We start from the raw sequence: 17,621 nt of genomic DNA on the forward strand, positions 1-17,621 counted from the left end.
TTTGAGTCAAGAAAGGCTCTTAGGTTTCATCTCATGGGCCATGTGCTGCAAAACCATAGCCCAGTGACCTCCCAAAGCCAGCCAGAGAAGTCCCGTGACTGCGGCAGCAGGCAGTGCAGCTCCCTTTTCCTCTCCAGAAACCTGGAATGTGCATATTGGCAGCACCAGTCACCAAACAGATGCCTAATCCCTCTTGTAGATGATTGATTTGTTTATTGCCAACCCCGAAGGGTTAAATTGTGCTCTGTAGCATACCGATCCCATATGAGAACATTTGCTGCTTCTACAGGATGTGATTAAACATGTAGTGGGACCTTTTAGGAAAAGTCTGCTGAATAATTCTGATTGTTTGTGATATGGATGGTATACTAGCAGCACCAGGGACCCAGGGACGAACATGACCTGCTTTGTGCTTTCGATGTGGGCTTGCTCACTGCAGTGAGTGCTGGGAATCTCCAGGTCCCACCTGCCCACAGCAGTGGCCACCCACACTCACTGGCCTGGCTGCCATTGCTTAAGGCACTTTGAAATACCAATCAGAGCCTGTGGGGCTATCTGTAGGGCACCCTGAGTGTTGCAGTGTGGGAGCTCAGGGTATTATGCTTGACAGTGAATTCGACTGAGAGAACAAATAAGAGTCCTTGTCTAAATGTAACTATAAATTAATGCAACTGATTTTCCAAATGATAATTACATTAGGTCTAAAGGACTTTCCTAGAGAGGAGCTCTAAATAATACCATCTTTGGAATATGCAGCTAAAACTTCTAAGGTCTTTACTCTGAAAGTGATTTTTATAAATACTGTATAAAGTGTATAAATTCTGGTGTTTTGTTAAAAAAGGTTAATAACTTGTAAGAATTTTCCCTACATTGGAAAAAGTTTTCTCTCTTTCCTGCCATTTTATTGTCTGGGTGGAGAAAGCGCTTATAAATGGTCTTGGTTTGGGAACAAATAGCATTTTTTTCAGAGGCAATAAATGTCACCAAAATTAGTATTGAGAAAGCTTCTGGATGAGCCCTTTTACAAAAAGCCATGGGCAGATGTGAATGCACCCTCAACTCAAAGATGCTGCCTGTTAGACTTTCTTTTCTTATTTTCCTGCCTCCTAACAGCATGTATACCACAAAGGAGATATCTTGTGTAAAAATGTTCTTTCTCACACCCATTAAGATGGCTACTGTTAAAAAAATAAATCAGAAAATAAGTGTTGGAAAGATGTGGAGAAATTGGAACCCTTGTGCACAGTTGGTGGGAACGTAAAATAGTATCACCGCTATGGAAGACAGTATGATGGTGCCTCAAAATATTAAAAATAGAGATACCATATGATCCAGCAATCACACTTCTTGGTATTTACCAAAGATATTGAAAGCAGGGACTCTAAAAGATATTTGCATACAGTGGCATTATCCATAATAGCCAAAAGATGGAAGCAACCCAAGTGTCCATCAATGGGTAAATGGATAAACAGAATGTGGTTTATATATACAAGGGAATATTATTCAGTCTTAAATAAAGGAGGATATTCGGGCACACACTACAAAATAGACAGACCTTGAGGACATTATGCTAAGTGAAATAAGCCACTTACATGAGGTGCCTAGAGTAGTAAATTCACATAGACAGAAAGTAGAATGGTGGTTGCCAGGGGCTGACGGGAGGGAAGTGAAGAGTTAGTGTTTAATGGGAGAGAGGTGTTCAGTTGGGGAAGATGAAAAAGTTCTGAAGATGGATGGTGGTGATGGTTGCACAGCAGTGTGACCTTACTTAATGCCACTGAATTGTACACTTACAAGTGGTTAGGATGGTAAATTTTATGTAATGTGTATTTTACCACAATAGAAAAAAATTTAAATGCTCTTTTCTAACTGAGCACATTGGGAAGAGGTCCTGATTGCATGGGAGTGGTTCTGGGTGAGGGTTCTGAGGGTAGGTGGGAGGTGTCCTCCAGGAACAAGGAAAACAGGTTTCTTCAGCTATAGGCAGCGGGGCTCTGGGAGGGCAGATCCAGTGGCCTCCTATGTCACTGTTACCTGCCACCACCCTGGGAGCCCACATTTTCTTTCTCTAGTTCATGCTGATACCTCAAAGCTACATGATTCTGCTCACCTGTGTCTGTGGAGCTGCAGGATTGAAGGAATCAGTGCACAGTTCTGTCCTCACGGTCCTCGCAGATGTTAAATTGAAGACCTCCTGCAAGGACAGGGGAGGCAACCTTGGATTTTGTTGAGAGGCCAAGTTGGTCAAGAAGCATCATTTAATAATTAGAGGTAGAGAGCTGCAGTTTCCTAGGTTGGGATAATAATGGGCTGATGTTTTTGCAAGGAAATTGGATGTGAGGCAGATGCTATTCTGGAGAAGCAGTCCTTTCCTCCCACAGTAATTCAAGCTGGGTGTCTAGTTGGAGGCCACACAGGCCAGCAGTTTTCAGGGGACAATGTCCCTGTGTCCTGAGCCTGGACCTGCCAGTCTGAGGGTTTCTTCTCTTTTCTTTTTTCCCCCATGGGCTGTGACTGAGCCTGGGAGTGCATTCTCCCAACAGATGGCCTTCTGTGGAGGGAATGAGCCCCGTGGAGGGTGTGAGTGCATTCTCGTGTCTAGTGGAAGCTGCTGGGCTGGAGGTGGCAGAAGCTGATTTTCAGCAGCTGCAGCTGTGTCTGGTGCTAGAAAGGATCTGTGAGTGGACTGGGCTTGAGGGCCCCCACAAGGCCCACATGTTGGACCAGGACTCCAGGGGGACCTCAACACCTGGCTCGGCTTTACCTTTGGCTGTACGTCTGACCCAGGAAGCCAGGACACAGGGTTATTCCCCCAAGCCCAGGTCCGCGCTCCTGCTGAATGCCAAGGAGGCACCAGAGCAGACATCAGAGCTAGCCTGTGGCTTCACACTGGGATGCTTCCACTGTACGCTGATGTTTCTCTCCAGTGGAACTTCACCCAGCTCCCTTGGGGTGGCCTTCCCTTCGGCCTGACTGAGGGGACCTCTTGCTCATGGTGAGAGCTTGGCGCATGTCTGTGGAACGTGGTATTACCAGGTTTCCAGACATTGGCGAAGGACATAGCTGCCAGGAGCTTGAAGGGCACATTGAAAGAGGTCTGAAAACATATGTCAGTCAGTTAATGAAGGAGCCAGTATTTATTAAGCCCTAACTATATGCCAGGCAGTAAATTATGCTTTGGACCTATTACATGATTTGTGGGGCTCCGTGCAAAATGAACATGTGGGACCCCATGTTCAAACACTATCAAGAATTTCAGATGTTGACTGCTGAGCATTGAACCAAGTGTGGAGGTGGGAGGCTTCAAGCAGGGCCTGTGCAGCTGCGTGGGTCACACACCCCTGAAGTCAACCTTCCTCCTCTTGAGGAACGGACAGCAGAGCCCCAGTGCATCTAGAGACTGGCAGCTGAGCCTGGCCTCATTTTTCTTTATTCACCAAATGAACCCTGCAGCCCCTGTGTGTGGGTTAGGCGTGAGTTGGCAGTGAGATGACATGAACAGCATGTGCCCCTGATAATTAAGGGCACAAAGCCAGAGTCTTGGAGGTGAAGCGCCCCTGCAGGCAGATGGCTTGCTTTTCCTCTTCTGAGGGAGGACCTTGAATAGGAAGGATAGAGAAGATTTGAATTCGGGCCGACCCTTTCCAGACAGGCTTCCCATAGAGCTTGGCCCTTCCCGACCCAGCCACACCTCCGTCCTTTTCCTCAGAAGCAAAAGTGGTGCCCAAGGGTCTGTCATTGGAGGCCGCCTGTTTCCCTTCAGGGAAGCATGGGATGGGGACACCGGGAGGCTGCATCGGCCTCCAGGACTTGCTTTCTCCACCATGGCGCCCGCCCTGCCCGTGGCCTCTGTTCTCTTCTTGGGGGCTGGAGGCCTTTGCCCAGCCAAGGCAGTGGGACAGAGCTGCCAGCATGTGCTGTCCGCAACTCCAGGAAACCTGAAATGAGGTCTTGGCCAGAAAGTCTTTGTGTGAGCATGTGTGCCTGAGAGCCGTTGCAAACGCCCGCACAGAGGGGTCAGGCAGGAGAGCTGGGGTGGGGCCACACGGGTGCAGGCCTGCGAGCGCATTGACACCGGTGGCCTTTATCTCTGCCTGCGCTTCTTCCCTCCCACCCCTCACTGCCTGCTCGTTCACTAGTCTACAAGGCAGCTTCTGACGGAAAAATCAAGTCACGAGGCTTCCTTTTTCAGCTTTTTATGGTATTCCCTTGTGGTTTCCGTGGTGGTTCTCATGGTTTTGGAGTGAGGTTACGAGAAGTGTGGGGGGTTTAAAGGCTTTTATGTTTTTCTTTGTTAAGATAGTTTTAAATTTGATTACCTGGAGTAAGTTCTGGACATCTGTTGTAAAGTATGGTGACTACACTTAGTAGTTAATGATGATGTATACTAGAAAACTGCTGAGAGAGTATATATATATATATTTTTTTTCCTTTTTGTCTTTTTTCGTGACCGGTAACGGGATCGCAACCCTCAGTGTCGCACCCGCACCGCGCTCAGCCAGTGAGCGGACCGGTCTGTATATGGGATCTGAACCCTCGGCGGGAGCGCTGCTGCGCTCCCAAGTACCACACTCTACCGAGTGCGCCGCCGGGCCGGGCCATATATTTTAAATATTCTCACCACAGAAAAATTAGAGGTGATCTGTTAGTGTGACTTAATAATTTCACAGTGTATACACACATCAAAATATCCTATTGTGCCCCATAAATATATACAATTTGCCAATAAATAATTTTTAAAATTCACCAGAAACATTGATATATGTTTGTTATGAAAAAATTAGAAACTTCTGGTAAGCAAAACCCGTGCAAGTTCCTGACGTGACTGGCCCAGCTTCTCTTCTGCTTCCTCTTTGGCTGGAGTGAAGCTGTCACTCCCACTCCGCCCTCTCCTCTGAGCTCGCAGAATGTCCAGTGTACCTGGTGGGACAGCTTTGGCCTGAGGCAGTGGGCCTGGACCTGGGATTCCATACATCAGGACCCCAAGTGGAACCTTTTAAGCGTACGGATCCTGGCTCTGTGGGTCTGAGTGGTCTGGTAGGATCCTTATGATTCACAGCCCTGAGCTGGAAGCACAGCCAGGGTAGGGACACGCAGGGTGGAAGCCCACACAGAGCTGGGAAGTGTCAGGTGTGTTTACATTTTTGAGGCAAACACACCACAGCTTGGTGTGGACTGGAGTGCAGGGACGGAGGGGGCCTCTGTACAAATTGGCTAGCACACTAGGACAGGAGCACACTCCCTTCTCCGTCATCACCTCCCATACGACTGGCAGGTCAAATCCTGTCCTGAGAGTAGATGTGATAGAGGGAAGGAAGGGATTAAGGACAGTGAATGCCAGAGTGTGGAGATGAAGGGTCAGGAAGGGGAGTTGTTACCCGACCAAGGGAAGGCTCTGTGTGGCCCTGCCAGGACCTGCCACTTTCTTCCATAACTTTCCTTAGTGTCAGCCCTGCCTGGCTGGCCCTGTCTTCCTTCACAGAAGATTTTGCAAAGGCAAATGAGGAGAGGTGGCATCATAACACAGTTTTCAAGTCCGTGGTGGTGCTTGAACATATCGAGAGAGCTGCAGATGAGCGGGTCTTCCTACAGCCCCGCGCAGGCCCAGGAAGGCCGGGTCTAGGCCAGGCTGTCCCTCTCCACATCCCTGTCCTCACCCAAATCCCAGGTTGCACTCTGTGGTTGGCTCCTGGCTGTGGGAATTTCTGGAAGGAACCGTGGGAATGCTCTGGTGCTGGAAGAGAAGGGCCCAGATGCCCCCGTTTCACCATGAGAGGCCAGAGTGAAGTCCTTGTACGTGCAGAACCAGGGCTAGACCAGGTTCCCAGCGTCTTTGCTGTTTCGCTCATCCCCAGCTACACACCTGGGGGATCCTAGGGAGCTTTGAAGAATGCAGTTTTAGAAATGACCTTTTTGTCGTCTTCTCAGAGAAGTGATAGGTCATCACAGCATCGGAAAGCTGCTCAAGCAGAGCAGCGTGTGGGATCGGTTGTCGTTTAGTGATACAGACTGATTAAGTGACTTCGCAAATGTCTTCAGAACTTTCTCAGCGTTGGAAGGAGTCCTTCAGCAACTGCTATGTGTAGAATAGTTCAGCTATAGAGGGAGGGGCTTGTGTGGGGTATCTGGGCTTACCACCTGGGAACATTGCAGGTGGGCCACTCTTGGCAAACACTGTTAGTTGTTTTTCTTCACTGTGACCTATGATGGCCAAGATGATAGCATGGCGGGACAACTCATCAAGGTTCACTGGCAGCATTTTCTTATCCTGTTCTTGGGGGGTTGCTGCATATACCTGACTATGTCTTTTTTTTTTTTTTTTTTTAGGACAGATTTCTGTGTACACAAAGATGAGCCGTGCGACACTGTTGGTAAGTTTGTAATGAGGATGATAATCTGAGGGCTGACAGACACGAGGTGATCTGGAGGCTCTTGATTATACTCCAGTCTGTAAAGCTGTCCTCAAACAAGCTCTGCACATCTGTTGCCTCTTTTCTTATAAATCAGTTCTTTATTTTGTTCCTTTTTTTTTTCCTGAAAAGTTTTGAAGTTGCTTATGGCAGAAGACATCTGACAAAGGGTTAATAGGAAAGATATGAAAGGTTAGACCAAGGGAGGTGTCTCCAGGCTTCCCCAAGGTATCTGCAGTTGGGGTGCATTAGGTTCTGGCATCGCAGTCGCCCAGGTGGGAGGGGGAAGCTCGCTGAGGTACACAGTTGTCATGAGACAGAAGCTTAGCGGTGTGTTCTCGTGCATGCTATGATCTTTACTAAGTGACATGTATTAGTCAGTTTGTGTTGCTAAAACAGAAGTACGTGAGACTGGGTAATTTATAAAGAACAGAGGTTTATTTGGCTTTCAATTCTGGGACAGCTGCATCTGGCACAGGCTTCAGGCTGCTTCTACTCATGGTAGAAAGTGGCAGGTAGCCAGCGGGTACAAGAAGATCACATGGTGAGAGGCAGCAAGAGAGAGAGAGGGGAGGTGCCAGGGTCTTTTAAACAACAAGCTCTCGTGGGAACTGATAGAGTGAGAACTCACTCATTAATCCCCCTCCCCCAGGGAGAGCATTAATCCATTCGTGAGGGATCCGCCCCCATGACTTAATCAGTTTCCAGCACTGCTACATTCAGGGTCAAATTTCCACATGAGCTTTGGCGGGGACGACACATCCAAACTCTATCATGACTTAAGAGAAGAAGCGTGACTGTAGACTGTCCCCTCCACCAGGTTTGGCTCCGCACTAGTTGCTTCCCAGTCGAACAGTACGATACCTACATGCAGTGCTAGAGAAACCCACTTTGCTCCCTCCTGCGCCGCCACCGCTTCCACGGTGCCCTTCACTTGCCATCTTCCTTTCCCTCCTGTCCTCAGTTATGTCTTTCTTGCTCTTGATTTCTTGTAGGTTTCACATGGAAACCATTCTTCAAGCATAGAGACAGTTCTTGGTTAATAGAGGAAATGTTAAGAGTGTTTCCAGTTTTGTCTGCTATATCACTAACCTTTGTTCACCAGGGAGATTGAAATATTGCATTGCCAAAAGCAAAATTGTGAATATCATGTGCTTAGAATTGTAAAAATGAAGGAAGATAGTATAGGTTTGAAAAATATATAATGCTGTGAAATTCAAATGTTAAAACCTCTGCTTCTCATGGAGTCCCAGCGGTAACCCCAGCCTTCGCTCTGGCTCTATTGCGTGCGAGCCGGGTGGCCTCAGGTAACTTTCAACTTTGGTTTCTTAATCCGTCAAATAATCACTTTCGAATAGGTGACTTTATAAGGCCCTTCAAAATCTGGTATAATGATAGCTAACATTTATGTCACCTGTTAGGGTTTTATATATTATACTTCATCAATTCTTTAAACAGATCTGAGAGCAAGGCATTAACAACCAAGCGAGCAGCCACCCTGGGCTTTGTTATTTGGGGGCTGAGTCCATAATGGAACTGTCAGTTGAAGGCAGTATAAAACATGCCTTTCTCGAGCAGTAGCTGACATAGGCCCAAGTCTGGCTGGAGCTGTAGAAGCCATGTACAATGTTGGTCTCTGTCCATTGACAGGGCTGCCAAGGCTTATGCTATCCCCAGGAGTGGCTGCTCCTTCCCAGTGGTCAGCTTTGATAGCTGCCAGGCCTCTGTCCTCGGGGTGCCTCTGCTCCATGTTCCTTACACTCCCTCGCTTGCCCTGTGGAGGCACTGATCCGTCAGATAGCCCCTGCCTGTGTGCCAACAGAGCTGAGCTCCCCCAGAAGACTGTGCCACACAGAGCTGAGCTCCCCCGTAAGACTGTGTGCCAACAGAGCTGAGTTCTGGCCTCTGTCCTCTGTGTCCTTCAGCATCAGCCACAGGACTTGAGAAGCTCAGTCACCACTGTTGGTTGAGTGAATAAATGAAGGAAGGAAGGAATGAGTGCACATAAAGGAAACCTGGTGTTCATGAACAACATGAATCTGGGCACGTGGTTTTCTCTCCTGTGGTTTATAACTGGCCTTTATTTTCTCTTGAGTATGCAAAAGATTCCCCTTCTGATAGGAATCTGCCAGTAATCATGATTAAGCACAGTACTCAGGCCGCCTGCTAAAAAGCAGGCAGCTAGTCCTACTCGAGCATCTCTCCCTCTTCTAAACCCTCTTCTAAACCACACTACTTTTTATCAGTCTGCTTCGGCTGCCACAACCACAGACTGGGTGCTTAAACAACAGAAAATTATTGTCTCACAGAACTGGATGCTGGACGTCCGGGATCCAGGTGTTGGCAGGGTTGGTTTCTGGGGAAGAGCTCTCCCTGTGGCCTGTAGACGGCTGTCTTCACGCCATGTCCTCACATGGCCTTTTCTCTGTGTGCAAGAATTCCTGGTGTCTCTCCTTCTTCTTTTAAAGATCAGTCATATTGGATTTGGGACCCACCCTTATGACCTCATTTAACCTTAATTAACTTTGCAAAGGCCTTATCTCTGAAAATAGTCACCATTTGGGGGTTAGGGCTTTAACATGTGAATTTTGGGGACACAGAATTCAGTCTGTAGCACTACTCATTTGACACTTAGTCACATGTTACCAAGGGGCATCTGATGTCCCTATGTGACCTCTCAGGTGCCCCATTTCCTTAATAAGAAAGTCTTTTGTGTCAGGGACTCAGTACGGTTGTTCCTCATGTGACTGCAGGTTAGCCGAGGGCTGACCTAGCCCGCGTGCCGCTTCCCCAACCTGTGTTCTTTCTAACTCCCCAGTGATTTTCAACTATTACAAAGGAATCCCTTTTTAAAAAATTAAACTTATATGGTGTTTTATTAGTATACCTTTATTTTAATGTGTCAGGATTTACTCGTACATATTATCCAGCAGTCCGTAAAAACAATGGGATGATTCAGTGAATATGAAAATTTGAAAATTGTGGTTATGGCAGTCTCATGCCAGTCTCAACATCCAATTTATTTATTTGGAAATAATTATAGAATCACAAGACGTTGCCAGAATAGTACAGAGAGGTCTCTTATACCTGTCACCCAACTTCATCTAGTGGTGACATGTTACATAACTCCAGTGTATTATCAGAGCCAAGAAATCAACAAGCCAAATGCAGTGAGCTAGACTACAGGTCTTAGGTATCATCAGTTTTTGCATGCATTCATTTTTTGGCATGCTTTTCCATGTAGTTCTATGACATTTTATCACACGTGTAGATTTGTCCACCTACCATGACCATCAAGAACAGAATGCCTCCATCACCTCCAAGAAACTCCCCTGGGCTGCCTCTTTAAGGTCATCCCATCCTGCCCCCCCCTTCCGTAACCCCTGGCAACCATTTATCTGTATTCCATCTCTATAATTTTGTCATCCCAACATCCAATTTATTTTGGTATTCTGTTTTGATTGCACAGAATGGAAAAATAATCTGAATCACGTAGATATGTGCTTGCCAGTGCCAAGAGATTTTGAACAGCTGCCTTGAGATCTCAGGATCCAGCTCTAGCATGAGTTGCTATGTCCTGAGTTCTGCAGAAAATGAGATCTCTGGTACCTGAAGATAACTAGGAAGGCTTCAGGGTCACCAGTGTTGTACAATTTGCTATGACAGTGTTTTTTGTTTTCTTGTTTTGATCGGGTATAACTCACGTATAGTAAAGAACACAAATCTTGATGAATTTTTAAATTTATGCTATATTCTTTATCTTGGCTTTTCTTGTGTTTATTGAAATAGTTTTAATGCAACGTGTTGAATTCTTTTAATCTATGGGTTTTTTTTTTTATCGTGGCAACAGAAAATTCACCACCTTAGCCATTTTTAAGTGTACAGTTCAGTGGCATTCAGTACATTCACACTGTTGTAAAGTCATATGCCTTTACTTTTGAAACTACTATGCTGATTAGGATATAGAATGTTATCAGCCCCCCAGAAGGTTCCCGCATGGCCCCCCCAGTAGAATTCCCCCAAGGGTAACCTTCTATTGTAAGTGTTTTAATTACTATTTTTTAACTAAAAAGTAATCGATTATGCATATTTGTGGGGTAGAGAGTTAAATATTAATACCTGTATACAATGCATAATGAACAAATCAGGATAATTAGCATATTCATAATTACAAGACAATCATTTCTTTGTGATGAGGACATTCTATCTCCTTTCTTCTAGTCATTTGGCCTCCATCACCAGCTGACAGTACAGAGTCCTGCCCTAAGTCATGCGATCTGTCCCTGCCCACCCCCAACCTGCACTGGGATGAAGGAGGCTGTGCTTCTCTGCACTTCCATAGGGGAGGCAGTGTCACCTCCCGCAAAGGATACGTGTGACAGAGGGTCCCCAAAGGGTATCAGAGTGCTGTGGCTGCGGGGAAGGACAGATGCTGACAGTTAAGAATGACCAATGTCCACTGCACCCCTGACCTTTTAGTACAGATTGAAGCACAAGACTTACCATCTCTGGACTTCTTAGGAGTCCTGCTGATGTAGGCAGAGGTGGGGTTTCCCAGGCCCTGCTTCTAAGGAGGTCCCGACCCCTGAGGTGTGGAGGCCTCACCGAGCTCCTGTATACTGGGTGGGACTTGATCGAAGAGATAAATGGACATGCTTTAGAAAACAGTCCCATCAGAAGGACCCTTCTGCAGCTCTCCACCTTGGGGGAGGACACACACAGGAGAAAAGGCAGCTCGTAAGGTAGAAGGGTCTGGAGGAGCAGGCTTCCACGCCTAGCAGAAGTGTCTGCCCCTCCCCGAGTGGCTCCCACTGTGCACATTCCAGACCCTGCCTTTGTGGGAGCTGTTCCTGTCATGTGTTGATGGCTCTATCCGGAGTGACGTGCTTTCTCCACACAATTGTGATGTAAAAGCTGTGCTGTCTGAGCAGCACCTCCTGGTCGCACTCCTGCTGTAACATTTTGAGAAAGCCAACACAGCCCCACGAGACAGGAGTTTCTCAGAGGAACAGTGGAAGGCAGAAATAGGTGAGAGGATGGGGCATGCAGGAGGTAAGACCCTAGAAGCGGCTCTTCCTGATGCCCGCACCTTTGGGGCTCTCTCTGGGCAGGCTGAAGAGGGTGTCGCCTTGTCTCCATGCCCGGCCCACCAGGGCCCTCTGAGGGGGTGGTCTTGCTCCTGTACGTGCCTGTAAACTGAGCTGCAGTGATGTTTTTGTCAGCCTGCACCAAGCTGGGGTTTATTATTTTCCCCTTGCTTGGTCTCCTGTTTTAAGTTAACAGAAAAGCCTCCCTTTTCCTTCCCCAGCACAGGAGAGGGCTGGTCTCACAGGAAGGAAGGTGTTCAATGTCCCGGAGCCACATGCAAAGGCCAGGTGATGCTGCCGGGGATCTGCAAGTCTGCTGTATGCACTGGGGCCCAGCTGCTGTGGCTTGAGGATCCTTTGACTCTCCCTGAACACGGGTGGAAGGGCTCCTTCCCTGTGTCTCCCATAGGACTGGTGCCACACTCTCTGATAGGCCTGGGTGGCCCAAGAGGCTCTCCCTAGATGTGGCCACTGACCTCCAAGCAGTGAGTCCATCTGGGAGGGAGCGTGGGGGGAGGAAGGGAGGGAAGAGAGTATTGGCGTTTGGGGATGGAGCCTCGATTTCTACACCTGGGTTCAGGCCATCCCACCATGAGGTTGCCAAACAAAAGGTGCCGGGGACCGGGAGAGGGGAGGGAGGATTGGTCACTGACGGTGTCTTGATGCCTGACTCCTGGGTTTTTAATCCATCAAATGTGTTGAGGAGGAAAAGTTGTGAACTATGTGCTGTCATTGTTTAAGGGTTCAGGTGAGAGCCCTAAGGCATAGCAGACAAACAGGTCAAAATTGTCCGGATCCATTAGTCACTGGGCCCGTCCGCTTTCTCTGCCGCTGTGCCCTGGCGAGTTTGCCCCACACAGGGGCCTTGATCCTTCTGTATCTTCTGATGCTGTCAGTCTCCATTCTGGGAAGGTGGTTTTGAATCGTCAAAAAGAGGTGTCAAAAGTTCTGTTTGCTGGGGAAGGCTGGAAAGTAGCATTTGGGTACAAATAAAGTTTTACTGGCAAGACCAAGCTTTGCATGTCTTTGTTCTGGGGGCTTGCCTTTTGTTTTGCTTCATTGTTATTCCTGGTAACCAGACAGAAGTCACGTTTCAATTGTGCTTCAGAGTCGTTTGTTAGAAGTGTAGAGTCTTTGGAATCGCCTGCGAAAGGAGATGACTCCTCTACATGGCTGAGTTCTGCCAGTCTCCTTACTTGGAACCCATCTCCTTTTTGGCACTGTGGGTGCTGCCTCGGTTCGTGCTCATCTACATCGTGTCTTTTGCGTCTACTCTGAGAAGGTTACAGAGGCGAAATCTTAACATTTAATTACATGTTAGTTGTCCCAAATCAGACAACCTTCAGTCTTTAGTAAATTCATCTGTTTGTCAGAGGTTATGTTGATATTTATAATGATGCTTTTGACCATATTCTGTGCTTCCTGAGAGGTTTTATGAAAGGTTTCAATTTGGGGAATCAAATATGCATGCATATAGCCATCAGGGTGCAGACTGGTTTGGCAAATTCTGCCTTCCTCATCATAGTATAAAAAATAGACCATCCACTTAAAGAGAATTAGGAAAGTAGCAATCTATCAATTTTAGGGCTTTGCATCCCACAAATTCAGCTTGGATTTCTTAGCTAATAGAGTTGCTGGGAAAGCAAAAAATACAGGCGGTCCCTGACTTCCGATGGTTCAACTGCTACAATTTTTCTACTTTATGATGATGCAGAAGCGACACATGTTCAATAGAAACCCTGCTTCCAGTACCCATACCACCATTCTGTTTTTACTTTCGGTATGGTGTTCAATAAATTACCTGAGCTATTCAACACCTTATCGTAAAATAGGCTTTGTGTTAGATGATTTTGCCCAACTGTAGGCTAATAATGCAAGTGCTCTGAGCACATTTAAGGTAGGCTAAGCTGTGATGTAGGTTAGATTTATTAAATGGATTTTTCAACTTAACGAAATTTTCCATCTACAGTGGGTTTATTGGGATGTAGCCTCATCATAAGTTGAGGACATATTCAATGAATGAGTTGCTTCTCTCACAGGTTTACTAGCTTCAAACATCAGTAGAAAGTATTTTCTCAAAAATGCCAGTTAAATTGTGTCTGGATGTTGGAGAATCCTCTAAAAGATCCTTTGCAGGGACTGTCACGTGTAAGGAGAACAGAAGAGAACAAGGTAGGTGACTCTGGGTAGTTTCCTGCCTTCACCTCTGTATAGCTGTCTCTACATGACTTAAAGATAGTGACTGGGGCAAATAAAGGTGAAAATGAATGTATCATATGTATATAGACACACACACATACACACACATGCAAACATGCCTTTGTACACACATGCTTGGGTGCGTATGTGTACTTGGAAGTGTGTAGTCTTCCTGTACCTTAAGGTCTGGCTGGCCTTCATCTGTGCCTAAAGTTCTGTAAGTTCTCTACTAGTTCTTCTAAGAGCCTCCTGAGAAGACTCATCTGCCCTGGTGACTACATAATAAGATCCCACTGCAGGAGGTTTGTGTTTGGGACTTGGCAGGAGGTCTGTACTGAAACCAGTTGCCCTAGGGGACTAAGTTCAACTTTTCTTGTTCCTCCTGCCAGGGTCATGTCTAAGGTTACATAATGGCTGAAATACATTAGAAAATGATGAAAATATGTAGGTATGTTTTCTCATGGGATGGGCTTCTACCAGCCCTTTGGGGAACCAGCGTTTATTTTGGAACTGGACAGAGAACAACAAAACACATGGCCATGCTTGATTGTCTTTTGGGCTGAAAAGCAAGAGGGCTGAGAAGCAAAGAAGCTTGCTCATGTAGGTTTCCAGCCGTGGCCCTTCAAGTGCAGGCCTGGAACCCTCTTCAGTGTTTAGGTCGGGAAAGTGGGTGCCTTGTAAGAGTGTCCTTCCTCGAGGTGGATGGTGAGACTTTCCCAGGCTTCTGTGCTCAGATAGCTTGCGAGGGAACCCGATAACAGACCTCCCTTCCAGGTAGGTAGCTGTTAACCTGCATGAGTTATTGGTGACATTGGTGTTAGAGCAAAGCCCACTGCCTTCTCTGTCTCAGCACAGCCTCAGTGTGACAGCAGCAGAGTGAGTCTGTGTTGTTCCCTCAGTGTTTCCATCCCTCACAGCCAAGGGAGCACTTCGTGATTAGCTTGGAATGAAGGTCCATGCTTCAGCTCACTGCAGTGAAGTTCCTGCTCCAGTCATGCAACTCGGAGTCAGGCCCAACTCTCTATATTAGGTTTGTTAGATGCAGACAGAACCGTCCTGAATGGAGAGGGTGGGTAGAATCGTAAATGGGGAACTAGACCTTTGTGAGATCCTCTTGTGTAATTCTTGAGAGTTGTCGGAGGCTGCGTACAGCCTGCTTGTTGAAAGCCAGCACCCCAAGGAATGAGTAGGAGAGGTGAGGGCACTGGGTACCATCTGCAGTGGGTTTCATGAGAACAGAGGCACCTGCCCTGGTTGTCGCCTCCTAAGGAAGTTTCAGGCTGAGAGCCAGGGAAGTTCTCCCATTACGGCTTCCTTCACAAGGCCCTCAGGCCCCTTTCACCACCCACAGGACCCCATCATCTCCATGGCGAATAGTGAGCCCATTCTCTGAGGTCACTCATTAGAAGAGAGGACAGGCATGGCCTGTGCCATGATCAGGGCATCGGCTCTGTAGTTAGACCAGGGTTTAAATCTTGCTTCCATCACTGTCCTTGTGCAACTCACCTAATGTCTCTGGATCCGTTTTCTCATCTGTAAAATGGGGATGTCCCATTATACCCATTGGGTTGACTATTGTCAAAAAAACCAGAAGATAACAAATGTTGGCAAGGAGGTAGAGAAGTGGGAACACTTGTGCTCTGCTGGTGGGGGTGGAAAACAGTAAGTCGGTTTCTCACAAAAGTGGAAATATACTCCAGGAATTTCACTTCTGGATATATACTCAAAAGGGGTGAAAGCAGGAACTTGAACAGATGTTTGTACATCCATGTTCATAGCAGCAGGTTTCCCAATAGCCAAAAGGTGGAAGCAACCCAAGTGTCCATCGAGATGGACAGATAAACAAAGTGGGGTATACACTCATTATGGAGTGCTTTTCAACTTTAAAATGAAAGAAAGTCTGACACATGCTACAACATGGATAAATATTGATGCCATTATGCTAAGAGAAACAAGCCAGTCACAAAAGGACCCATACAGTACGATTCCATCCGTATGAGATCCCTGGAATAGTCAGATTGGTGGAGACAGAGTAGAATGGTGGTTGGCAGGGGCTGCGGGAGGAAGGAATGGGGTGTTAGTGTTTAATGGGGACAGGTTTTAGTTTGGGAAGATGAAAAAGTTCTGTGGATGGATGAATGTAGTGAATGCCACTTAAAAATGGATAAGATAGTATATTTTCAGTTACAATTTTTTTTTAAGTGAAATAATAGAGCAAAGATATGGATTTTATTCTATAACACTTCTTGGAAGATTTCTTCTAAGAAAAATGGTCAGGATAAGAGAAGTACAATTCCCAGAGAAGGGAGTTCTCCTGCGTCCCTCCCCTGGGAGGCAGGTGGGGGGCATAAGACCCAGGTGCTGCAGGGCCCTGATGTGGTATGTGGGGAGGATGGGGCAGAAAGAACAAGAATTTGCAAGCTGGGGTGGGGAGGGAGCCCTGGACAGGACAGGAGGGGAGGGGAGGGGAAAGGAGGGGAGGGGAGTGGCTGTGGTGTGAGAGAGAGGGTGGAGAGAGGAGAGGGCCTTTTTATGAAGTGTTGTTAGCAGATTGAATTAGAGCCCTTTTAACCATTCTTGAGGACCTGTGAGCAGAAATCAGGATGCCTTTGCAAGTTCCCTCTTTGGTTTCTAGGCTATGCTTTTTTGGCTTAGACTCCAGGGCCAGACTGGACCACATGGCTCTGAGGCTTATTGAAGTCACCGCTAGTACTTTTGGACCATGGGCAATCTTCATCTGCCTCTGGCATTAAAATCACTTTAGAGTCAAGCCAAGAGTTCATTTTCTTAATGACCACTCAACCATTGGACTTATGGCGTGAGGAGCCAGGGTCAGGCACACTGAAGCCATCATGGTGCTTGTAATGGACTGCAGGGGAGGACAGGAGTGACCCTCAGAGTCAGCTCGGCAGTTGGTAACTTGCATATTTCTGGCAATTCACCAGGCTCCTGTTGTCTTTGTGAGTTCATTAAGTTTAAAAACCCCCAAACTCTCTTGTGAAACTGAAAGTTGGCTCTGAGTTTTTAGGCTCAATTTCTACAGAAATGCAGCTTAAGAAATTAACATCCTTGCAGAATAGGTGAAAAGGTTATGTCAGGGCGGCCTGTTCTGCTCTGCTGAGCAGAGACCAGGTCTGGGCCTGGCTATTATTTAGGGTTTCAGTTCAAGCAACCTTTGGAATTACTGGCATAGATGATTTGGATCAGAAATTTCTGACAAATGCTGTTGTGGTGGGCAGGGGCTTGATGGACATACAGGAAGGGGCCAAGTCATGGTTAGGACCCAGTGCTGACGCAGTCCAGGTGTTATTGGTAGACTGCTAGCCTGTGTCCACAGTTGTTTTTTTCTCCGTGGGTGATTAAGTTTCCCAGCCTTCCTGGCAGTGGTGAAATGGCTGCCTTCTGTCTAGTGGAATGGGAGCAGAAGTGAGCTATTTCTAAGTCTGGGCCAGCACGTGTGGCTGGTGCTTGGGGCTTTCTCCATTGGCTGATTGGCTAAAGCCATCCCCGGAACCAGCAGCTGCAGTCCCTGAAATACTGGATGTCATATGAACAAGAAGTGAAGAGTGTTGAGATTTGCCCACTGAGATTTGGGAGTTGTTTGCTATAGCACTTAGTGCCCATGATCAGAAAAGCTGAAGTCTGAGCGAATATCTACGAGGTCCTGCCCTTGAGATACTTCAAGGTCTCAAAGCAGCCCAGACTTCCATCTCTGCAGGGGTTCAGAGGACGGTGGCACCACCTCTGTGTTCAAGCTGAAGAGTGGCCTTCGCAGGTGACCTGTCAGTGTGTGGTGGGACAAGGGTAGAGCCAGAATCTTGAGTAATTTTTAGTGAAGAATTAAAAAGCAGCCTTGGTTTGTAGAGGAGGAAAATTTAACTTTTTTTCCCCTGCCCATCTTATGTTCACTGGCAAGGATCCTACA

The 17,621-nt window shown here is 47.0% G+C and overlaps 1 protein-coding gene across 1 annotated transcript in view; it reads left to right on the plus strand.

Annotated features, from left to right (window-relative positions):
- ADAMTS17 (ADAM metallopeptidase with thrombospondin type 1 motif, 17) overlaps positions 1 to 17,621 on the plus strand; it is a 313,263-nt gene that overhangs the window by 76,107 nt on the left and 219,535 nt on the right. Inside the window, exon 7 of the mRNA XM_008568277.1 lies at positions 6,328 to 6,371. Within this exon, the coding sequence (XP_008566499.1) occupies positions 6,328 to 6,371 (44 nt within the window). The remainder of the gene's footprint in view (positions 1 to 6,327; positions 6,372 to 17,621) is intronic.

This window comes from Galeopterus variegatus, unplaced genomic scaffold (genome assembly GCF_000696425.1).
Source record: "Galeopterus variegatus unplaced genomic scaffold, G_variegatus-3.0.2 Scaffold393, whole genome shotgun sequence".
Classification (NCBI taxonomy): Eukaryota; Metazoa; Chordata; class Mammalia; order Dermoptera; family Cynocephalidae; genus Galeopterus; species Galeopterus variegatus.